Raw genomic sequence first — 25,739 nt, forward strand, 5'->3', positions numbered from 1 at the left:
AATTAGTTTCAATGTGTCTTCTGTTCCCTTTCACTGAATACCATGATTCTGTCACAGAGTTACCTTGGTGTCACCTTGGTGAGCAGCCAACCTCATGATTTCAAAGGCCTATTTAGTTTTAATGTTTCAGCTGCTAAGTAGAAATGTTTATCTTTATTCCATAGAATCTAATTATATTCCCAGCTATATAATGCTGCCCTTCTTAGTTGAAAATCATTCTGCTGAACCATCAGCAGCAGGGTGAGTTGAGTTGCTTTTCTTGCAGAGATGATGGATTTGTACTGATCTTCTCATATCCTTTTATATAATTCCTATTTTGAAAATGGTACATATTTTCAATATTGGCTAACCAAGACAAGGAAGATCATTTGTGGCTGGGGAACAAAGCAAGGCTAACTTTGGAATTCATTATTTTAGGTGTTTTAGTGACCAAATTATCTGAGAGGAGAAGGGAGGGGCCAAGTGTAGAAAGAGTCCTTTTTACCAGTGGCTGGAAATTTGTCTGAGGGTGAAAAAGCATTTACTGAAAATGTAGAGAATCTCATTTTGGGGAAAAAAACATAATATGACCACATTTTTAAAAGTACACGTATTACATGTTTAGAATTGATATTGTAAGTCATAATGTTAAATAGTAACTTAATTACTGAATATTAATTAAAACTATAGAAAGTGGGGCTTCCCTGGTGATGCAGTGGTTGAGAGTCTGCCTGCCCATGCAGGGGACACGGGTTCATGCCCCGGTCCGGGAAGATCCTACCTGCCGCGGAGCGGCTGGGCCCGTGAGCCATGGCCGCTGAGCCTGCGCGTCCGGAGCCTGTGCTCCGCAACGCGAGAGGCCACAACAGTGAGAGGCCCGCGTACCGCAAAAAAAACAAAAAAACTATAGAAAGTGATACTTATTATTTTACTTTTCATTGTTTATGAAACTTTAAAAAATAAATATATCTTCATGTTAATTCATTTGAAGCTTAAATTTCATTTCATTTGTTCCCTGTATTGAAAATAACAATTTCTATTTCTATTTTCTAGGCATACAATAAAAAAATACAATTGACACTCATATTGAGGAAATATAGAAATGACTTTTTATATGACTATAAACCTTTCATTTCTTACTTCTCTATAGATGCCAATTAAATGGATGGCTTTGGAGTGTATACACTATAGAAAATTCACCCATCAGAGTGACGTTTGGAGCTATGGTAAATAATTCTTCCTTGTGACATAAGGCTTTTAAAACAAAAATAAACATATTAGGTTTCTTGGGTCTCTAAAATGTAACACATTAACGTCTTGGTTGAGTTGTCTACCATAACCTTTTATTTTGGTAGCAACTTGTCTGATCATTTTGACAAAAAACAAAAAACAAAACAAAAAAACCCCCAGCAGTTTTAGATTAGGGACATTTTCATAGAATCTCATGGCCTTCATTTCAACAACTCTTTTAAAACATAACTCTAGGGCTTCCCTGGTGGCGCAGTGGTTGAGAGTCCACCTACCGATGCAGGGGACACCGGTTCAATCCCTGGTCCAGGAAGATCCCACATGCCGCGGAGCTGCTAGGCCCATGAGCCATGGCCGCTGAGCCTGTGCGTCTGGAGCCTGTGCTCTGCAACGGGAGAGGCCACAACAGTGAGAGGCCCGCGTTCTGCAAAACAAACAAACAAACAAACAAAAAAATACTCTAAATGCAATGAATGTTTAAAAAAATTTTTTTTCTTATGGGAATCTATGTTCTATAGTAAAAAATATAGAGATTATTGTTAGAACAAAGAACAGTTATTGAAATCAGTAGGATGAGAGTAGTAAATGTGAGGGGAGAGGTAAGAGAGATGATTTCTAATTACGGCTTTAATTTTAATTTACAAACTACTTTTGGAGTAAACAGATATATTAGAGAATTATAATATGAACTGGAAATAGAGATTTGAAAATTTAGAACATTTATTTAATTGCCTTTAACTCAGTTTTTGAGATGAGCTTCTTAGCCCCTGTCTGGCTATTTACAACTTATGTCCATCTAAGTATTAGTAAGAATAAATAAACACCTTTTCTAAGTTTAAATATACCATATAAAACTAGCACTTCTTACAAATAAAAAGCACTATGCTTCTTTAAATAATATGGTGGTGGTGAGACTTGAAAGCATGATATGATTTATTTTGCTCAAATTTAAGTTTAGTTTATTTTTTTTAGAAAGAAAATTAAGTCGTTAAGTCACTAAAGAACTTATACTTCTTATCTAGAACAGTATAAATTATCTTTAAAATAATAAGACATTTCTATAGGATGGTTTTTCCTTCCACACATGTAAACCATAGGAGGTGTTAAAATTTCCACAAAGGCCTCATGTATTCTGCTCATTTTAGCAGTAGAGTGTTGTGTGTTTGAGATTTAGGCAAGTATAGAGGAATATTTGACAAAGCATAGTTCAACTGTCAGGACTAAATAAAAAACAAATATATCATATATATTATTATTTTATTATATATATCATATACATTATAAATATGAGATAGATGTTTATAGAATATGATATACATTAGCATGTACATAATCATTTATATATTATATAGTATAGATTAGCATATATATTATATAGATAGATTTACATATTTTATAAGATAGATTTAAATAATATCATATTTTTTTTCTTTTTCTTTTCTTTCCCTTTTCTTTTCCTACTTATATTTCCCTGAACTAAACATGGCAATCTGAAAATTTTAAATGACCTCTAGAATAAGTAACTATATATACACATTAAAGTAAACGTTGGCAGGGCAATCACATTTTTAATAGTAAAATTTATCTTTTAGAGAAAATCCTGTTTTAAGGCTATAATGTTCATGTTGAATTGCAACATCTCAGAAGCAGTTCAGTAAAATTAGATAGATATATAGATAGATAGATAGATAGATAGATAGATAGATGATAGATAGATAGAATGATAGAGTGAACTCTGTTTTGAAACATAGCCCAGTTCATCAACCCATATCCATAAGGCATTTTAAGATTTTTATGATATATCATAGTTGGTTGCAAATGCATAAAAGGCAGAGAAAGATACATAATCTTGTTTACAGTGAATCTTTGTGGAACATTGCCACTGGGTGCATCTTTATTTTTATAAAAATAAATATGCATTGAATATGGTTTATATCTTCAAATGATAAAATTCTAAGTTTTGAAGATGTTTCTAATTTAGCTTTCTTGAGATTGTTCTTCTATATGAAGCCATCTCTGTTTGACTCTACTTATCATCACCTCTGCAAAGATATAATTGGAATATTATTGGCAGAAGTGGGGGGTTTGGTTTTTCTGCTTCAGTTTTTGTATATATGTGTTTCTGCTTATTGTATTTTCTATTAATTTGTAGTTGCTTTGTATCTTGTTTATATTAGAAGTTCTGATAGAGATGTGAGAGCATCTATTCTTTTATAACTGCAAACATAAGTTAATAAAATGTTCTCATTAAATACATATTCTATAAATATGACTGACTGAACATAAATAGACAGTAATCTACTTCTTAACTTGTTCCAGCCTGCCTCATGGACACTGAGTTTTAATCATCAGTTCTATGAATCATTCTTTAGTATGCAACATCAAGTAGGGTTTTATAAAGATCAAACAGTGAAATTGTGTCACTAGTTACACATTTATATTATACCTAAGGATCATAAGATGTAAATATTAACTTAAAAAATCAGATAATCATTAACGATACTATTATGAAGAATAATTTGAAGTTTACATATACTTTTATAGTTTAAGCTTTGCATTTTTATTATCAGTCAATGATAACTCTTATGAGCTAAAAATTACTTCAGTTTGAATAAATAATTCATTACAGATGGCAGTGGAAAAGAAAACATAGCCATAATTAGATTTTATATTAAAAGATACTTGTATATACATCAATCAAAATTCACTTGCTAATACTATTGTGCCCACATAGCTATTTCTGAACTAACAACCTTTATCCTTAAGAAAACTATAACTTTTAAATTATATAATTATTAGATTATAAAGAAGAGATCTGTATTGTGTATGTTATTGCTCAGATCAGAGTCATTATTCTTGTCAAAGGTGGCTACTTGCATGCTAGTATTTAGAGTATTTGCTTTTACTGAAGAAATCAGTGTTCTAGTGATTCAAGAAACCATTCTTATTGTCTAAGGAATAGACTATTATTGATTCACTTCAATTTTGGAAAGCTCACTTTACATGTATTTTATCTTACATATGGATCATTCTTCAGTCAGTCTCTCATATGTGTTAAAGAAATGAATCTGTTTTATTCCACTTGTTCTCTTTGTGTTAGTTAAAAAGAAAAGCACAATTATTTACTATAACATAAGTAATCATTCTGGAACCCCAGTTTGGCCTTTCGGGCTTTTAACAGTAAAGATGCTAATCTCAAAATTAGTCAATATCAGATTTTACCTAATCATATTTATTTGGTACTGAGTATACATGTGTATAGTAAATAAATTGTTTTATAGGCTCTAATGTGGTGAAACAAATTGGGTCAACAATCATTAGCATTACTTATAAGTAGAAATGGGGAACAGATTCTGTCCACTCTGAAATTGTCTCCGCTACCCATTAAAAATTTCAAGACAATGATAAGAAAATCAAATTTCCCACAAAGATTTTGGGCTTCTCATGTGGACATAGGAATCTAAAGAGCCTTTCTTTAGACTATTTCTAATTGCCCTCTAAGAAGCATTCTTTTGCCATAGGCATATTGCTGGTTTCTTCAAAGTATATTGTTAACATCCTTATGTAAGAATTTGATCTCCCTTTTAGGAGTCACTATATGGGAACTGATGACCTTTGGAGGAAAACCCTATGATGGAATTCCAACCAGAGAAATCCCCGATTTGTTAGAGAAAGGAGAACGTTTGCCCCAGCCTCCCATCTGCACTATTGATGTTTATATGGTCATGGTCAAATGTAAGATTGCAAAATTATGTTATCATCCTCATCATCATTCTTAGTAATTAATCAACCTGCACAATTTTTCTGTATATTGAAAAATATAAAAGTTTACAGATAATTGTGAAAAGGAGCATGTAAACCCGTGTTTGTTGTGATTCTTGTTAATATGAAGCAATATCATGCTTTCATGCTATGAAGTCAACATTGTATGATTCTTACACTTATTTATTTCACTTTGATTCTTATCATTTCCATGACAATGAAACTGTTTCTCATAAAGAGATGTAATTAATCACAATAATGTTAATACTCTTTAAAGGAAAAAAACAGACTAAATAAATGATCTACACATAAAGAAAAAAGCTTGAAACTAATAGTTTAAAAAAATGAATTAAATGGAAATAGATTTACCAGTTTCAGTCAACAGAAAATTAGTAAGGCAAAATGGGAAGTGGAAAGACATGAATCTACATTGAACTACAAAGATTATGAATGTTTACTTTCTTTCAATTTGATCATTTGTTTACATCTAACTCTCTTACTTTTCTTCCTCCCTTCTATGCCCCAGACACATATGTGTTATAAACGTATTTTGGAAGCCTAGACTCTTAATTTAAATAGAATTAGGGAAGTCTCTGGAGTTTCTGACTTAATTTAAATGAGATTAGCATTCAGCAATCTTTCTTGTGTAATGAGAGGTTTTCCCCTTTTGATTTACACAGGGTTAGCAAAGAAACAAACTGGTGAAGGTGAATAAGCATCTTATTAATAAGAGACTTTGGACAGGTCTACTCAGATTTATACTCATGACATGTGTGATACATTCTGACAGTGAGGGAAGAAATAAAAAATGTGCTTTTCACTTCAGGTCAGCATGCCCTTTTCTCTAAGTGTAGTTCTGTTTACTCAATATTTAGTTAGAAAGAAACTGATACCTCACTGAGAATTTAACCTTTTCTGGTTCCAACAGAGTTCCAGAAACATTGATTTTCTCATTAACATCTTGGTATTAACAGCATTTTTTTTTAGTGGTTACATATAAAATATAGAGCATTTGAGCTTTGTTAGGAGAGAAAAAAAATCAAATAATTTTAATGATACATAAAATGACACCCAAACACTTCCCATACAAGAATAAAAAGTGAACTTGCAGAAAAGAGGAAACAAGTTTTATAGCTTTATTGGGTCAAACATTTTTCGGTAGTCAGCTATGGAAGAAAGTTTAAAAACATACATGTATTACATAATTTGATCCCATAACTAGCATGAGATGATTTATATACTTCATTTAGATACTCTGATGAATAATAAAAAATCAGGAAAACATCTTGCCTAATAGCGATTTTTACCTTGCTTTTAGGAGTTTTAATATCTAAGAAAAGGGTCATTTGGCAATAAAATCAAAGAAAGCTTGGTGCCTTTATTCTTGTCATTTCATCAGTTAAACAGAGCCTGGGGAGTTAAGGCTCTTAATACATAACTTGATAAATTGCTGATAGTATTTTATGCTGGAAAGGCTAGTACTAAGATAAGCTAATGACTATTTCTGAACAAACATTACCAATCACTTTGCATTAATTTTTTTCCCACCAGGAAAAAAGTAGCATAAGAAAGTTGCTTTCAATTCCTTTTTTCGCCTTTTTGCCAGTATACAGCATTGTAACCAAAGTTTTTATTCCATGTCACTCCTGATATAAAATGATAAATTATATTCCAATCACCTTTTCTATACCCATCAAAGAAAAATATTTTTTTTATTTTTAAATTCTCTTCACACCTACAGAAAAAAGATCTGAAATTCTGTAAATTCCCATGGTTAGCCTAGGTTATATTTTCTATGATGAAAAATTAATTTTAAATTATATCAACAAAATAAAAAGCTTGTGTTGTTCTATAATATGTTACATTTAGTTATGAATGTCAGCAAACTGATTGAGATAGAATCTCACCTATTGGATTGTTTCTTTCATTAGCTTTCTTTGTTTTTCAGATCATTTTTATTTAAATGATATTTTTCAAACTTAGTCTTTATTTTCATAAAATTATGGATATAGTGACTCTTTTATTGCATGTGAATTTCTAGGTTGGATGATTGATGCTGACAGTAGACCTAAATTTAAGGAACTGGCTGCTGAATTTTCGAGGATGGCTCGAGACCCTCAAAGATACCTAGTTATTCAGGTTTGTACATTTGACTTAGATTTTTGAGAATATCCCAATGACAAACCCACTACAAAACAGTAGTAATATCTGGACTTTGGAACTATGGATATCATCATTCACAAATTAATTAATTAACTAAGCAAAATATCATGTGAAATGACTTTTACTTGATGTCAGAACCACTTCTAAGCATCTTCCCTTAGTACTCAAGTGCCTCTACTGTTGAACTTCCAGATAATTATTTCATGTACATAAAAAGGCCTTTATCCTCAGACAAGCCTTGTAGTACTCAGCTAGTCATGTTCATTGTTATAATCGTCTCTTCTTGGAATAAAAGGAAGATGGATTTTTGTTTTAATCATGTCCATGTTTGAAGGCAGTGAACTAAAAGTTTCAATAAATTGACATTTAATTTCCTAGAAAAATATTTTAAAATGTTTTTTTCTTTTGGGAGGTATGCAATATTCAAGTAATAACTCAAATTCAGATGAATTAATGTACAAAAATAAAATAATAGACCAAAAGAACATTTTATATGTAACACTAGAAAAAATGGATTTAATAATTTAAAAGTTGTAATATATTTCTTTATGATTATTTTACCTAAACCATAAACAAGTGGACCTTGGATAACACTGAGTTAAGGTTCCTCAATAAAACAAGGTAGTGTTTATCTTCATATCAATAGTCTGACATGAAGATAAAAGTCAGATTTTAGCAGATAATGTTTTCTAGCTTTTTCCCTAATTAACTTTAATTTTTAAAAGTTTACAAAAATATCACAAAACAAATTTTAAAATTCTACTTAAGAAATAGATGAAGTAAGAGTGTAACTATTGTTTTGGTGTTTCTCCCACCCCCTTTATGTTATTTGCCACCAGTGCTGTGATTTTGAATGTTATCTCTTTAACAATATTATGCTATAGAGCAAACCATGGATCCAATGTATCCTGATAGCTCTACACTATCAAACCAACCAAGTATAATAAAGATTGATAAGTCAATTGCTCTTTCTTTATTATATACTCTTAAAGTCACAGCTCAAACGCCATCTTGACAGTGAAACCCACCATTATTCTCAGATCTGAAATGGTTTATGCCTCTCTCAAAATAGCCATAGCATTCTGCTTTATTCATCTCTAATGGCATTTATCACATTCTTCTTGTATTAAATGTTTTTATCTTACCGTGTCATATCTAAGTATGTTATAGGCTTCTATATGGCTGGTAATTGTGCTAAATAATTATTTTGTTTAATGAGTGCATGAATTTGCAACCATTTTGATATTATATAAATTTGCTACAAAGTTCACATATTTAAAATGAAGGAAAGAATCATTTCTGTGTGTATATCTGATGGGAAATTTTTTAGGGTGATGATCGTATGAAGCTTCCCAGTCCAAACGACAGCAAGTTCTTTCAGAATCTCTTGGATGAAGAGGATTTAGAAGATATGATGGATGCTGAGGAATATCTGGTCCCTCAGGCTTTCAACATCCCACCTCCCATCTATACTTCCAGAGCAAGAATCGACTCAAATAGGGTAAGAAGTAATTATATACCACCTCTCATATTATTTCTGAGAAACAAAGTCATGGAAATACATTGTGAGTACTAAAATTACCAAATAAATTATGTAGCTCAAATAAGTGTGATTCCTAAATTAAAAGCAAGTTGTACCAACAAAAGATATGCCAAGCTTGCCATATATAGTTAATTTTGGAAGGTAAGCATGGGCAATACAGCATGCACTCTGAAATATCTTCAAGATTTCAAAAGGAGAAACTTTTCTTCATCTTAAGTCAGTTAAAAAAAAACCCTTAATTTTTGAAAATCTACAACCAATTCAAACTAATAAATCTGTACGTGTTTGTATATAAATGAAAATTCTTCCCAAGATAGGCTCTCTACTTTTTTCCTCAATAAAATGATATGACTTATTAGTCAAGAGACAATACAAGTACAACTCTTTTTTACTCATTTAGGAGACATTAAATATCTTCTGTCAAGTTGAAGTAGAAACAGAACAGTGTGCAATCCTTTGGACTAAATCAATCATATTGGGAGGGCTTCTGAATCATTTCTAAGATGCAGATTTAACTTTCGAAAGAAGCTTCTGAAAGGAGTTTCCATTTCATTTTAAATATTAAGCCCACTCTATATGAATACCATTCTTTCTCTGAAAACTGTCAATTCATGTATTCATTCATTTGTTTATTTTTGAACATTCATTCATCATTCATTCAATATTTATTTATTATTTATTTACTTTTTGATAGAGTCAGCATTTATTAAGTTCCTATAATATCCCAGGTCTTTCTTTTTTTTTTAATAGATCTTTATTGGAATATAATTGCTTCACAATACTGTGTTAGTATCTGTTGTACAACAAAGTGAATCAGCCATATGCATATATATATACACATATCCCCTCCCTCTTGAGCCTCCCTCCCACCCTCCCTATCAAACCTCTCTAGGTCATCGCAAAGCACCAAACTGATCTCCCTGTGCTATGCGGCTGCTTCCCACTAGGTAACTACTTTATATTCGATAGTGTATATGTGTCGATGCTACTCTCACTTTGCCCTAGCTTCGCCCTCCCCCACCATGTCCTCAAGTCCACACTCTATGTCTGCATCTTTATTCCTGCCCTGCCACTAGGTTCATCAGTACCACTTTTTTTTTTTTTTTAGATTCCATATATATGTGTTAGCATATGGTATTTGTTTTTCTCTTTCTGACTTACTTCACTCTGTATGACAGATTCTAGGTCCATCCACCTCACTACAAATAACTCAATTTCGTTTCTTTTTATGGCTGAGTAATATTCCATTGTATATATGTGCCACATCTTCTTTATCCATTCATTTGTCGATGCACATTTAGGTTGGTTCCATGTCCTGGCTAATGTAAATAGTGCTTCAGTGAACATTGGAGTGCATGTCTCTTTTTTTTTTTTTTTTTCACTGGGGCACGAACCCACGTCCCCTGCATCGGCAGGCGGACTCTCAACCACTGCACCACCAGGGAAGCCCGCATGTCTCTTTTTGAATTATGGTTTTCTCAGGCTATATACCCAGTAGTGGCATTGCTGGGTCATATGGTAGTTCTATATTTAGTTTTTTAAGGAACCTCCATACTGTTCTCCATAGTGGTTGTATCAATTTACATTCCCACCAACAGTGCAGGAGGGTTCCTTTTTCACCATACCTTTTCCAGCGTTTATTGTTTCTAGATTTTTTGGTAATGGCCATTCTGACCAGTGTGAAGTGATACCTCATTGTAGTTTTGATTTGCATTTCTCTAATGACTAGTGATGTTGAGCATCTTTTCATGTGCCTCTTGGCCATGTATGTCTTCTTTGGTGAAATGTCTATTTAGGTCTTCTGCCCATTTTTTAACTGAATTGTTTGTTTTTTTAATATTAAGCTCCATGAGCTATTTGTATATTTTGGAGATTAATCCTTTGTCCGTTGTTTTATTTGTAACAATAAGTTGTTTCACTTATTCCTAGCCTCTTCAATAAGTGGCGCTGGGAAAACTGGACAGGTACATGTAAAAGAATGAAATTAGAGCACTACCTAACACCATACACAAAAATAACCTCCAAATGGATTAAAGACCTAAATGTAAGACCAGACACTATAAAACTCTTAGAGGAAAACATAGGAAAAACACTCTTTGACATAAACCCCAGCAAGATCTTTTTTGACCCACCTCCTAGAATAATGAAAATAAAAACAAAAGTAAACAAATGAGACCTAATTAAACTTAAAACCTGTTTTGCTATGCAAAACAGCAAAGGAAACCATAAACATTCAACATTTATTGAGTACCTCTGCATGTAAGCCATTATTAGACACGAGATTCAAATATTTTGACATAACTACTACTTTCAAGATGTACGAAGTTTAACAAAAGACTCACGCAGATACAAAGAGTGTAGCATGATAGTGTTATAATCAAGTATTCATTAGCCATTATGGAGCATAGAGAAGCCTGTAATCAATTTCTTCAATTGAAAAGACATAAACATGATGCTTAATTTTTTCTAGAAAGCAATTCTTTTCTCTTGGTCTCCTCCTCCCTCTAAGAACATTGTCGTAGCTCATGGAACAAACAGCATCCTCTTTGTCTTGACCATTGGCATAATAAAACTTTCAATTTGCTGCTCATTCTCTAAAACAAAGTAATTTGCTTTGTTTCAAACTGACAACAATGATAAACCTAGTGTTTACTATGTGTCAACACATATATATTGTCTCTTAATACTTACAACAATCCCATGAGGTTCTATTATCATTATTTCCATTTTACAAATGAAGAAACTTGTCACAAAATTAAGTGACTTGAATGGCCAAAGGTGACTCACGGTCAATGGAAGAGCCGGATCAGTCTGTCTGTACTACACATACTATTGCTTCACAGTGATTAGAACATGTTATTTTCAGTATGGTTGTTTTTCTTGGCGTCAACCTCAACCTCTGAGATACGTGTTGTTTTGGGAAACTCCCTAGGTTTTTTCTTGTAAAATGCATCTCCCAACCTGCCCTATACTTCTTGCCCACCTACCCCCATTTAGAAGGTCTGGTAGAGAAAGAGGCAAAGATAGAGACCTCAAGTAATTTCTCATTCATATGAAAAATTTGTCTTGTAGCTCAGTGGAGAGGAGATAGGGAGATAGAACTAAAAATTTCAAAAATTATATCAACTGATAGACATTGAGCGTCAATGTTTTGTTTGTTTGTTTGTTTTTGTTTTTGCGGTACGCAGGCCTCTCACCACTGTGGCCTCTCCTGTTGCGGAGCACAGGCTCCAGACGCGCAGGCTCAGCGGCCATGGCTCACGGGCCCAGCCGCTCCATGGCATGTGGGATCCTCCCAGACTGGGGCATGAACCCGTGTCCCCTGCATCGGCAGGGGGTCTCTCAACCACTGTGCCACCAGGGAAGCCCCAGTGTTTTGTTTATGGCAAGGCAAAACATCTTTAAGGTGTGTAAAAGAGGCACCGTTTTCTTCTCTGTACACTTAGCAAAATGGTCAAATCATAACTTTGACATTTATAATTTTATGTGACAAATTCATTACCTTTATTAAAACAGGGCAATTTCAAGAAAATAGTTTCCTTCCTTAACATGAAATGTTATAAAGGCCAATGGCTTGAATCTTTTCCTTTTTATAAGGATTCTCAAATTCTAACTTTTCTGTTCATCTTAATTTATGCTCAGTGCAAGGAATTCATAGTAAAAGTTTGAGTTAACTGAATGGAATTAGTAAGACAAAGTAGAAACCACATGAGGAATTATTTGGCCTTTAGTCATAATTTCTTATTCCAGTTATTATTTAAACAATGTTACCTGTATATTTCCTTTTACTTTTTCAGGTCTTTGTTAAAGGAATTTTTCTTAAATATCATTTTATTTCCAGGCATTAAAAAGCCTTACTATTCATCTATATTTTTCTATTTTTTCTGTCTGGCTTTATGTAACTTGTATGGTAATTTCTAATATGTGCAAATGCTGTTTTCCCTTCTTTCCTATAAAGCTAATTTGTATTATTTTATAGTTAGAAAATGTTACTTCAATTTTAGGTTTTGTGACCAACTTATGTGGTAAGGGAACATTTTAAAGTGAATTTTAATCAAAGGAGTTTTGAGCATATTTGTTGGACTTTGAAACCAAAAAGTAATTCAGTTTTTATATATAGATTCCCCTGCTCACTAGCTGAAAGTCTTAAAGTTCTGAATATCTTTACAACTTTGCTTCTTCATTTGTAAAATAAACACAATAGTATATATATGATTGTTAGGCAATTAACTTAAAAAAATTGCAGAGTATCTGAAATGCTAGGCAAATCAATACTTATTCCCTTCTTTTAGAATCACCCTTAAAGTGATTCTAAATAACCTTAAAGCAGTGAGTCAACTAAAAATACAATGTGGACTTTTATCCAGCAAGTTGCCAGATACAAAAGCAAGTAATGCTAGAAAACATTCATCTAATTTATATCTATTGCTGTTATTATTGTTAGATATCCTTTTAATATTATCTCACAAACCTTACCAAAATAATATACCAAAAGCACTTACTGTAACATGATGTAGAATAGGAAAATGTGAGAAGCTATCTAAACTTCTGCAAACTTCAGTTCTCTGTATCTGTAAAATGGGGGTGAAAAAATTCCTCACAGAATATTGTGGTGGTTGACTTTCTAATATATCTAAGCATGTTGTCTATTGATGGATGTACAGTGGGTGTTTGATCGTGTTGAAATAAATAAGACCATCTATTTATTCAGAGCTTACTATAACAAGGGAGTCAACCACTATCACTTGTATTTTGGGAGAGACTCAAGGGCAGACAGAGGAATGGGAAACATTTACAGTGGAGAAAAAGGAAGGCTTCAGGAATGGCCTGATTGGAGGCTATTGGCATAGGGAATCTAAAAGAGGGCTAACTAGAAGCAGAGCTTCCTATGGGTTAGGTGTACATATTTGGCTTTCTCTGGTTGGCTCTAAGTTGAAAGTGGTGACAAAAATTAGGGAAGCTGCTAGTTATTAATCAAATCCTGGTCATTTAGGGCCAGTTGTTAACAGAAGTTATTGTTTAGCTTCTGGGATTGCTACTAAAGGTAACAATCAGGCTTCCTGCAAGTCCAATTTATAAGTCAACTGCATTCCTGGGCTGTTTATTTTAGCTATGGTTTTCTGGGTAGGTTGCTGTAAGTGTGAATTAGGCTACTGATTTCATATATGATCCAGTCATTGTCTGTTTGTATATTCAGTCTATCAAGAGGTTTTAGGTTCCCTGGCTGCCTTTCTTTTCTCTTGACATATTTATTTAAATGCATACTGCCTTACATTTTCAACTAAGTGTTCAGTACGATTTTGGAATTTCTGCACAGATTATTTTTCTGTTAATATGGATACGTTTTGTCTCTTTCTTTTGAGTTACCCAGACTTATGTTTGTTTGGTATAATGAGCTGTATATTAAATGCAACAGCAATGAATAAGAATGGCTAATACATTGATGCAGCTAAAGATATTTTAGCTTTAATGATACTAGAAAGTTGAACTTAATGTAAGAGCTTCAGTGCATTTTTATAGAGGACATGATTCAGTTGTTGCAGGATCATTCAGTCATTTGTGGTGAGTAGTTTTAAAGATTAAGTGTCCTACCTCTTTCAGAAAACATCAACAAACACATCAAGTATCCAGGCCAGGGGAAGACAGAGGAACTGTCTTCCTCTGTAGCTGCTCCACATTGGTAGAGCGGGTGATCCACAATGGACCTATCATTACAATTTAAAGTTTTTTCCACTTCTTTCCAATCTGCTAAGAAATAACTCTATTTACAGATTTGCATTTTTCCTCCTCTTTGTCCTTTCTCTTCTAGGATGGGTATATAAATGAACTGAAAAACTGGACAAAGTATAGGCAGGAAAAATGAAGGGTGAAGAAAGAAAAAGGGGTTTGGTATTTCACAAATTTGATCAGCTTCTAAATAATTGAATATAGGCTGAATATTTGACTGCTCAGAAAATATAATTCTATATACTTTATTTTACACCTCTATCACTTTGTCATCAGTTAAGATTTCATAACTTTGATAAAGATATTTTAGCAAGGGTTTTAACATATATTGTAATGATCTTTGAGATTTTTACTAATCTATAGGAAAGAAAGAAAGAGAGAGAGAAAGAGAAAGAAAGAAAGAAAGAAAGAAAGAAAGAAAGAGAAAGGAAGGAAGGAAGGAAGAAAGGAAGGAAGGAAGGAAGGAAGGAAGGAAGGAAGGAAGGAAGATGGAAAGAGAAGTATAAGACACCTTTTGCCTCCCCTGTAGGATTTATGATCTTGTGCTATGTATGCTTCCTAATGGTGCATAAACTAGTAGAAATTCAAGCAAAATGAGAATGCAGAAACAATGATGTCACTCTCAATAATGACATTTGAAGCTATGAAAGTTTCAATTGGGTTTGTCTTTACAATTTAGTAAATCAAAACCTTGATTTATTTTATGAAATTTAAAAAATAAATAGTAATATCAGCTGAAACTTGAGTTCTTACTGTAACCTAAGTACTATACTAAGTATTTTAAATTAACTATTTCACTTTAATTTCACAAAGCTCTCTGAGGTAGGTAATAATATATGACCCATTTTAAGAGTTAAGGAAATTAATATGTGGAGAGGTTAGATAATTTACAAATGATAAGAGGCAGAGCTATTAATTAATAAAGTCTAGCTTTCAGTAGTCCCACATGGGAGCCATATTCCTAAAATAACAGAGAGGCTACGGGAAGGAAGTTCCTTATTTCAAGTTGCTATTAAACTTCTTACAACTAATGGAACTAACACTTTTCATTTTCTTAATGATAATTGGATAAAAGAAACTAAGTTGGATGTCAGGAATCTCACATTCTAGAACTAACTCTTTGACACTTCAGCCTTGGTCATATTACTTAATCAGATTCAGTTTCTTTACTTCAATAATGAGAAGATTGAACTAGATCACTTAAGAGCTCCTTGTAATTTTAACTATCTTTTCATAGGATGACTTTTCAAAATAATCATTTATTTTATGCATTCATATTATATTTTCTTCTAGAAAATATTTAATTGAAAACTGCCCCAAAACATTTTGGGTTACCTCTATACACAACTTTTTTTTCCTTTTGTGATTGATTATAGAAGAGAAAAACCTAAGGACACATGTTAAGGAAGCATCTCATAGCTAAATGATGTAGTGGGAAAATTTTGTGATGATATAACAAGGTTACTCTGGTTGCAATTTACCAAGGATCAATATCAATTCTAACAACAGCTGCTACTTGATGATAAATGATTGTAGTCTCAGGTTATTGGTTTTACATTTCTTCCAAAATATGTCAAGGATTCCTGAACAGTATCCTTGATATGATACTTGGGTATTGTTTTTTATAATTTTATCTATCAAGACAGGAGAAGGAGATCTTCTTACTAAGACACTTCATATCACTAGGTAGTTTTTGCCCCAAAGTGTTACCTATCTAAGTAGTAATCTTTTAACTTGTTAGTTTATTATGGTGAAAGAGTGAATGAATTAATACATTGAATGTTTATCTTGGGCCAGGCACTGTGTTGGGCAGTGAGGGTACAGAGTTGAAAGACAAATCTTCTTCCCTCAAAGACTTCACATTCCGTTTGAGGAGATAATATTCTGAGAGCAATATGCCAGGTATTGTAGGAAAAAGACCAAATCAGTTAAAGAGGCTATAGAGTGTCATTTGTGGCTCTGTCATTATTGGATTTAGCTTGGCATAGAAGTAGAATTTTGGTAGAGTGGGACTGAAATGGATCAAAAGGAAAGCAAAAATCAAAACCAAACAAAAACCCCAGCATGAACAAAGACAAGGAGATGTGTTTTTAACTATACTTTTAAAAAATCCTTGTTTTTGTAATATTTCTATACTACACATGTTTAAGAACTCTTTTATGTTATGAAGAGATATGATGGATCCTCTCCCAATTTTCCTATTTTTTGTCAGTGTTATGAAGGCGTGAAATGTGGTTTTAAAATCTTTTGCTTTTCATTAAAATCATCCAATTAAAAGCAAAATCCTTTTTGGTTTTCCTATAAAACAGCTCTTAAATTCCTGTCTTCTGTTTCTCCTACCATGACTCTAATTCAGGGCCTCATCACTTCACAGGAATTACTACAAAATCATTCTAACTGACAGCTACATTTTTAAAAATTTCTTCAGACAGGCTCAATTTCTACTTATAAGGTTTACCAAATAAAAGACAATACTGTGAATATTTCACGCACCTGATCATTTATTAGCACTAACTCCTTTTGCTTTATTTTGACCTCATCTATTGAGAGTACGCCTTTCATTTTCATCAATGGGATAAACTTGAATGATATATATTATATTAGATTTTGCTTTATATGATATATAGTCTTATCGTCACTAACAGTTGAACAGATTTTGAACATTTATCCTAGGAAATGCCTTGGCCATTCCAGTTGACCAGTCACTGCAATTTATTTTCCACTGCTGTCTACTCACACACATAAAATTGCCCAGAGCTGCAAGCTTTATCCCTACGTTGATCTCTTTCAAAATACAGATCATGTTGGTGCTTTCTGTTTTAGTTTGGAGGCATGGGTGGGTAGTTTATATATTTTAACAAATAACTATTTCTCCTTATGCATGGTAGATTTGTTTATTTTCTTTTTTCCCCTAAATAAGAACATAACATCAGATTGCATTTGTTTAGTCTCCCAAGTTCTTGGACATTATTGGGATATCAAAAATAACTCTGATCTCTCTGATTTGCCACTAGTTTGGGGGTATCCCTCATTCTCTCAAATGATTAATTTATCAGCAAAATATCTATGCCTTTTTGTGCAATGTTTTCTCTACCAGTGACTTTCTTAAAGTCTGGTTATATTGTTTTAGTTATACTACTCTTTGCAAGCTTTACTTTTCTTTAACAAAGTACTTTTTTCCATTGTTATTATTCTTCTATTTCTCCCTGACTCCTCAGGGATTTATATAGAGTTCAGGTCATGACATCATGTTAGACATAATGATAAATCTTTCATAGTAACCCTATATTTAGGAATTACACACAAAATTAAATTATTTTTCAATTTCTTAAGAAAGATATCATTTTTGGACTTCTTTCTCAAATTGTATCTCCAGGTTTCATAGAAATCACTTCTAGCAGATTTGGACTTGGAGTAGCACCTCCTTGCTATAGTACATTGTGATTTCCTCTACAGTTATTTATTCTTTAGAAAATCTGTTATTTCTGTTGGAAAATGAAAGATTAAAATTAAACACCAATGCCTATAAATGCATGCTTGCAGATACAATAGAGGTGGTATGTTTCCTAGAGCATGGTAAATCAGAGTGATCCATTGACCCTGGCTGAAGTGGCGACAAGATATTTAGAACTTCCCATCTTCAAAGCTAAGGAAGGAGAGGAAGTTGGCAGTAAATACAAAATAATAATAATATGTTATTTCCTGTACATAAAATTCCATGCTTCCATTTACACACAGACACCTGACTCTTCTTACCATACCAACAACATAATCTTCTTACCTCTTATTTTCCATTTTGTTTTCCTTCCTTTCCCTTGGTATTTATGTCCTTCTCTAGTCACTCATTTCAACTAGATTTTCCCCAAATACAAATATAACCAGTGTGGTTTGCCCTTGATCCAAGTATATAGATCAACTCTTAGTAATTTGCACCACTGAGCTGCCCCATTGTAGTATGAGGTGACATGTAAGTAGTTATATAGTCATAGAGTGCCAGAGCTGGGGTCTTAAAGACCTTCTAGTACAAACACTCTCATCTTACAGTTTGTATACTGATGCTAGGAAAGGTAAAAGCCAGAGCTCCGTGTCCTTTACTTTGAAGGGAGAGGTGGGAAGCCATGCTCTGATCTCTCACATCTAACATTTAACCCTCTATTGGTTCTATCTGCTTTTTTACTGGTCCAAACCCTGGACATCTTGATTTTGACTTCAAGTCTAATGAGATTTTAGCATCAATTGGTTTAAAAGGCTCCTGCTGGGAGTGCAATGAGAGGCCTGCTGCTGTTTTGCCTCCTCTGTTTATTCTCCTGTGAGACTCCCTGTAATCAAGAGTTAATGGTTTAGGAGGATCAAATGGAACTGATAGAGCCAAAATCGAAACGAAAAACAGGGAGAACAACGTCCGTGTTGGGACTCAGTAATTACATGCTTGAAGATAAAAGGATTCTTACAAGTTTTACATATGTTTCAAAGTTTTCAAACACAAACTTAAATATAACTACCACTTATTGATCACATATTTGTGTGTTAGGTTCTGCTCTGAGCTTTTGCATTTATTACCCTTAATCTTCACAACAAGGGTAAGCTGAATTTACTGTTTACATTTTACAGAGGCAGAAACAAACAGAGAGGCAAAGCCTTTTTGCTGAGACTTCCAGCTTGTATGGTAAAAAGTGAGATTTGAACACAGACCTGTCTTGTCTACAGTCTAAACTTTTAACACCCACCCTTCATTTGGTAAAAGAACATGGAAAATCAATATATCATCTCTGAAAAATAATAAACAACATACAAATAAAAGCCTATAAAGCCATTAAGAACAATGCTATTGAAGTTATTTATTGACACGAAAAGATGCCAATAATATATAGTTTTAATGAAAATGCTTCAAGGTAGTATATACAATATGATCTAACATCAAATATTATGCATCTAAATATTAACAGTGATTATTTTTGACTGCATGGCTTTTATTTCCTACTTTCTGTTAATATGTATTCTATGATTTTTCTAAAATATGAATGTAGTACTTGTAAAAAATAGTTAAAAGAAACAATTAAATTTTGTAAATTGACCATTCAAAAAAAAGCCTAATAATTACTCAACCTATTAAAACACAGTTAGTACAGATTTCTTATTTCTTTAATTTTTAAAAAAATATTTGGGACAATCTTTATGAAACCTTTTTTTACTTTAGCCTACTATTTTGAAAAGTACCCTCAACCCTTCTTACCCTCTGAGGATTCAAAGTCCACTACAAGCAATACATTATAAAAACAGAGTCACTTTCATTCCTGGAATATTCACAAAAATAAGAGATAGCGGAATAATGCTTTAAAGTTTACAAAGAACTTTGACATAGGAGGCATTTTATTTTCACAGCAGAATCCCAAGGACACAGTAATTGAAATCCCTGACTTGGTAACTTGGTTGAGAACTTGGTAACTCAAGAACCAAACCAGTATCACACCCTCTGACTCCAAAATGAGTGACTCATCTATTAAATAATGATTCATCTGAAAGAGCTTGTTGACATCATTGTTTGCTGCTTCTTCATGGGTACTAGAATTGGACGCTGCCAAACAGGCCGTGCAACACAGAGACAGCAGGGACCACAGAAATATGGCTTGTTTAAGGAGAGTCTAGTGTTAAAGAACATTTCAGTGATCTTTATGAAGATATTTCACACTTGAGCAATTGTCAGCTAGCTTAAGAAGCCTTTTTAAACAATCAAAAGAGGCTTCTTCCCTTCTTTGTCCAAAAGTGCTAAAGAAGAAAATCAGAGCCAGGGAAGGAAACAAAGAGGAGGGAGGGGCCACTTAGAGACTTAGATCTGGAATGTTAATGAATGTTTTATCTAAATCATTTAGATGGTTATTTTTTAGTATTATTGCCACAAGATTCCCAGCTTTGCTGTACATTATGGGAAACATCTCATCAAGAAGCCTATTCTTTACCGTATTAGACCTGGAGAGCACAACTGTGAGTTTCTTTACCCTTTACACAATAGAATTGGGAGATTATCATCAACTTTCTATTCATATTTTGTGAAGGTTATTTAACTTATGTATGTCTGTATTTATTTATTTATTTTGACAAATCCATCTTTGTCTGCCAAAGCTCCCTGTTCAGGCCAGCTTGCTCTGATGATTACTCCTGCAAAGGCTTAAGAGAGAGATGTTCTATTTCCTTCTCAATAAGGATTGATGGCATTTGGGGAGGTTCAGAATATCCTTTGATTGCTCCGTGAAACGGATTGGAGAAGACGGTCGTGGGTAGCGGGGAGTGGGCTCGCTCATCAGCTTTCCTTTGTGCACTTTCTGCCATTGACACACCCTCATCACAAGCATCTTGTGTTTCGGTCCCTTTTGCCATTCACCTGCCCAGAGGAAAAGTTCCATTTTTCCCTTTGGAATTCTGACACATTGGAGTCTTCTCAAGAGAGGGTAACGTGTGCTCTGTAGTTTTCACTCAGACACTGTAAATGAATGACTATGGACCAGCCTCTCATTACACTTGAGCAAAGGCTGAATTGAGAGAGGAGTAGACCACCGTGGAAAAAATTGCAAATACTGTGACAGTATCTCTTGCTGTAAAATATTTTCTATGTTGTGATGAAAGAAGTACTGTAAATCAGAGAGGGGAAGAAATTAGAAGTTTAATTCACAAGCAATTTCCTTTGCTTTGTCCAACAAGAATTATAGGCATAGTTTAGTAACATCCATACTTTTGTTGTTGTTGTATCAATACTTCATTTTTTTTTAACATCTTTATTGGGGTACAATTGCTTTACAATGGTGTGTTAGTTTCTGCTTTATAACAAAGTGAATCAGCTATACATATACATATATCCCCATATCTCTTCCCTCTTGCATCTCCCTCCCACCCTCCCTATCCCACCCCTCTAGGTGGTCACAGAGCACGGAGCTGATCTCCCTGTGCTATGTGGCTGCTTCCCACTAGCTATCTATCTTACATTTGGTAGTGTATATATGTCCATGCCACTCTCTCACTTTGTCCCAGCTTCCCCTTCCCCCTCCCTGTGTCCTCAAGTCCCTTCTCTACATCTCCATCTTTATTCTTGTCCTGCACCTAGGTTCTTCAGAACCTTTTTTTTTTTTTTTTTAGATTCCACATATATGTGTTAGCATATGGTATTTGTTTTTCTCTTTCTGACTTACTTCACTCTGTATGACAGACTCTAGGTCCATCCACCTCACTATAATAACTCAGTTTCATTTCTTTTTATGGCTGAATAATATTCCATTGTATATATGTGCCACATCTTCTTTACACATTCATTTGTCGATGGACACTTAGGTTGCTTCCATGCCCTGGCTTTTGTAAATAGAGCTGCAATGAACATTGTGGTACGTGACTCTTTTTGAACTATGATTTTGTCAGGGTATATGCCCAGTAGTGGGATTCCTGGGTTGTAGTAATATCCATACTTAATTGTTTTCCCTCTCTGGAAGACAGTAATAATGTTTAAAATTCTTTGCATATTGGAGACATTGAAATGTACATAATTCAGATTCATTTGGAGTTTGGTATAATTTCTTCTTATTTAGAGCCAGGTACTGTAGTTCTGTGTTACAGAGACCAAGCTATTGGTTACTCCTGAGTTTAAATGACTAAACTCATTCTTTTACTCCTAATGATCACATATATTTTTAAGAATATGAGATGACTCACAGAATACATAATAATAAGTGACAACTATTATTACTTATTATGTGCCAGGTAACATATTAACCATATAATATTTATTAGTTTATTTAATCTCATGAAAACCCTATGAAATATTTACTATTATTATCACGTTTTGTACGTGGCAAAATTGAGCCATGGATATTAAATGACAGAACAGGTAACCTGGCTCTGTATTCCTAGAGGCCATACTCTTTACCACAATGATGCATTGCTTCTCACTCTGCTGCTGACCACTTTTTTTGGTTTGTTTTTGCTGTTTTATCATTGCCATAAGTTCAGTACTCAGTTCTTTAAAAATGAGATGAATAGGGCTTCCCTGGTGGCGCAGTGGTTGAGAGTCCGCCTGCCGATGCAGGGGACACGGGTTCGTGCCCCGGTCTGGGAAGATCCCACATGCCGCGGAGCGGCTGGGCCCATGAGCCATGGCCGCTGAGCCTGCGCGTCCGGAGCCTGTGCTCCACAACGGGAGAGGCCACAACAGTGAGAGGCCCGCGTACCGCAAGAAAAAAAAAGAGATGAATACATTAGTAAATAATTTTAACTTTTTAATTCATCATTAAATTCCTCATAAATGTTAATTTCGATCTTTAAGGAACTATCCAAATAGTCTTACTAGTAGCTGCTTATTCACTAATTCAGACTCAAAAATTTTCACTTACCTCACTCAAATAGCTGATTATTTCAGGCCCGAATCGAAGAGCATCTATTTATTCAATCATTTATTCATTGATCAAACACTTATTAAGGTGTCTACTATGTATCTAATCCCATGGTTGCCCATTAGAGGCACATCCAGTCCTGCCCTCAAGAAATTTTCAGATAAGTAGCTAGGAAATAAAATGCAATGAGAAAAGTGTTACAATAGGGGCAAACAGAATGCATCCGGGGTCATTTGAACAAGTTGTTTTTTTTAAGAGGGAAGTGACAAGGCTAGATTTGCTTCTAGTGAGAAAATTGTGACTGCTTTTTAAAATGTGAACTAAAACAAAGACTGATTCTCTCCTGAGTCAAAGGAGATTGCATGAGAAGTTTGACGTAAGTGGTGGTTCAAACATGTCTTACATTACTATGTGCTTCTCTTAATGTGCCAGCTTTCCCTGAAAACATCAGCGATAGTAAAGTAGTGTTTGAACTCTCCTGCCCTGTTTGGTGGAGAAAGAATTCCTATGTCTGTGTTCCTAGTTCCAAATAGCACTTTAGTGAAAACTTCCTTTGGGGCTTCTGGTATTTAGAAACTCAAGTTGGATAGGGTGGACCCCGGAAATTTAATATAATAACAAACAACCCTTTATTTATTGTGCTCCTTCCTCCCTTCTGGAGGCGGATGATATAGCATTTTTTTTAAATTTTATTTGTGGGCTGCTAAATATTTTATGAATGTTCACCTGACCATATGCTTAGGATGAGCTTGCTACTTGTTTTTGCTCTTCTCTTGACCAGAATTTCCAAGCAGGAAAATATGAAAGCATTTCAAAACAAATAATTCACAACCTGGGGTACATCAAGCTCTCTTGGAAATATCTTCTCCTCCTGCATAACTGACATTCAGTATGCTTTTGTATGGCAACAGACTGGATTAAAATCCTAACAGTGCTGTCAGTGTGCTGATTTTATTTCTAATTGCTCTCACCTGAGCTTTTGGTCGCCTATCTTTCAATAAGAATTTAAGAGATCAGTCATAAGAATGATCCAAACATCCTCTTCTCATTCATTGTTTTTGGCAAAATCTGAGCTACTAGGTATATTTTTAATATTTAGATAAGTAAATTTGGGAGAAAGAAGAGAGATACTAATACAACTAGTTGGTTATGTATTTAAGGAGCTTGCATCCTAAAGGATAACACATATGAAATAGAAACAGTTTGTAAAACTCTTGGATATATACTTACAAATAAAAACAGTAAAGGTTCCTATGAGAGCCTGGGATGTTTAGCATTTAAGACTTATAGCATGAAAGACAACCAACCACAGTCCTTTTTGATTATGTTCATAAGATCAAGTATTAATATTTTATTTTGTCAGAACATAGCTGCACCTTGGCTTAATATCTTCTTTAGAAATGATAAATAATAATTGTGCTAGTACATAATAAAGGACAAAGTGGCCTGGGAAATAAACTAGGGGCTTTTCTTGTCTGTCTAGTACTTTTTTTGTTGTTTGTTTGGTAGACCTTGGGGAAAAGCCTGGGGTATACAATATGTGGAAAAATCTAATCTATTTTATTTTTCCCAACTCCAAAGTCATTTATCAAATTATTTCAGATTGCAAATCTAAGCACTTTTCTGTAACTTAGCTACTTTCTTTCCAAGACATGTCTTTCTTAAAAGTGTTTAGCATACATTTAATATCTATAAAATGCTTCAAATCTTAACTTATTAAAGAGGTGACACATAGGAATTCTCTCTCCACCAAACAGGGTAGGAGAGTTCAAACATTTCTTACATTACTATGTGCTTCTCTTAATGTGCCAGCTTTCCCTGAAAACATCAGTGATAGCAGGGAAGAAAAAATTTAATCTAAGTGCACATTCCGGACTGAGGACTTCTTGGCCTGTTGACAATGCCTCAGCGTGAATTCTGAGACATTTATTATGAGGAGTCTGTCTGGATGTGTAGAAATGGTTCAAGAAAATCAAGGCCAACCCATGTTCTCTGGAGATGGGAATTTCTAATGTTTGACTTTCCTTGACTCTAGCCCCCTCATCATCTAAAGAAAACAAAAGTAATGAAGATTTTATTTCAGTTCATCATAATCTCTACTGTTAGGTCATTCAGTTAATTCATTTTAGCAGCTTATGGAATTTATTATTGAACATTTTATATGCACCTTTCTGTGTCTAAGTGCTGAAAGAGCTCTGAAGGGTCTTGCTTTGATTCACTGCTGTACTAAGAAAAGCATATCATTATTTTTTATTTTCAAAGAAATGTTTTACAATGACCTTAAATGATGTACTAATCTATATCTATATCTATATCTATATATTCAAATGAAACTTGTAAATTATGTTTTATTTGTATCAGTAACACCAATTCCTTTTGACAGTTGTTTCAAATGACATGTGATACTAAATTTGCAAAATGAACTCTATCATCACACAGATAAAAAATAGGTAGCTGTTTGAATACTTTTATTCTAGTATACAAGAAACATATGCTTGCTTGGTTTGCAGCATTTAGTATGGTGTTGTATGAGTGTTACTTGGACAAGTCAGCATTCAGCTGTATTTATTTTTTGATTACTAGAAAAAAATATCATGTTGCACATTTATATAATACATTTTTTTCAAAGACATTTACCATGAACAAGAACTTATAAAACTCATAAAGTGGGCAGACAGACATTATTATTTCCATTTTACAAATGTGGACACTAAGCTTTGAGGAAAATTTATCTACAGCGGCAGAGCTGTTGGGTGGCAGTTCTCTTCCCTAATCAAGTGCTCTTCTCATGTAGCTTCTTCCTTTCCAAGACATTTAGAATTTAATTTGTTTATAACTTTGATCTTCTGTACTATTTAGCCATTATTATTCTAAAACGGCTTTTTGAAACATCTAAAATGACTCTTCCCTATAGGTGTCTGTGATATGCACAGAAATATAGGTGG

At 33.8% G+C, this 25,739-nt stretch overlaps 1 protein-coding gene across 4 annotated transcripts in view; it reads left to right on the forward strand.

The window, feature by feature from the left end:
- ERBB4 (erb-b2 receptor tyrosine kinase 4) overlaps positions 1-25,739 on the forward strand; it is a 1,128,925-nt gene that overhangs the window by 1,087,062 nt on the left and 16,124 nt on the right. For all 4 annotated transcript variants that reach the window (XM_007470009.1, XM_007470010.1, XM_007470012.1 and 1 more), the window contains exons 22-25: positions 1,130-1,205; positions 4,816-4,962; positions 7,031-7,128; positions 8,483-8,653. In XM_007470009.1, the coding sequence (XP_007470071.1) occupies positions 1,130-1,205; positions 4,816-4,962; positions 7,031-7,128; positions 8,483-8,653 (492 nt within the window). The remainder of the gene's footprint in view (positions 1-1,129; positions 1,206-4,815; positions 4,963-7,030; positions 7,129-8,482; positions 8,654-25,739) is intronic.

Source organism: Lipotes vexillifer, unplaced genomic scaffold (genome assembly GCF_000442215.2).
Source record: "Lipotes vexillifer unplaced genomic scaffold, Lipotes_vexillifer_v1.1 scaffold138, whole genome shotgun sequence".
Classification (NCBI taxonomy): domain Eukaryota; kingdom Metazoa; phylum Chordata; class Mammalia; order Artiodactyla; family Lipotidae; genus Lipotes; species Lipotes vexillifer.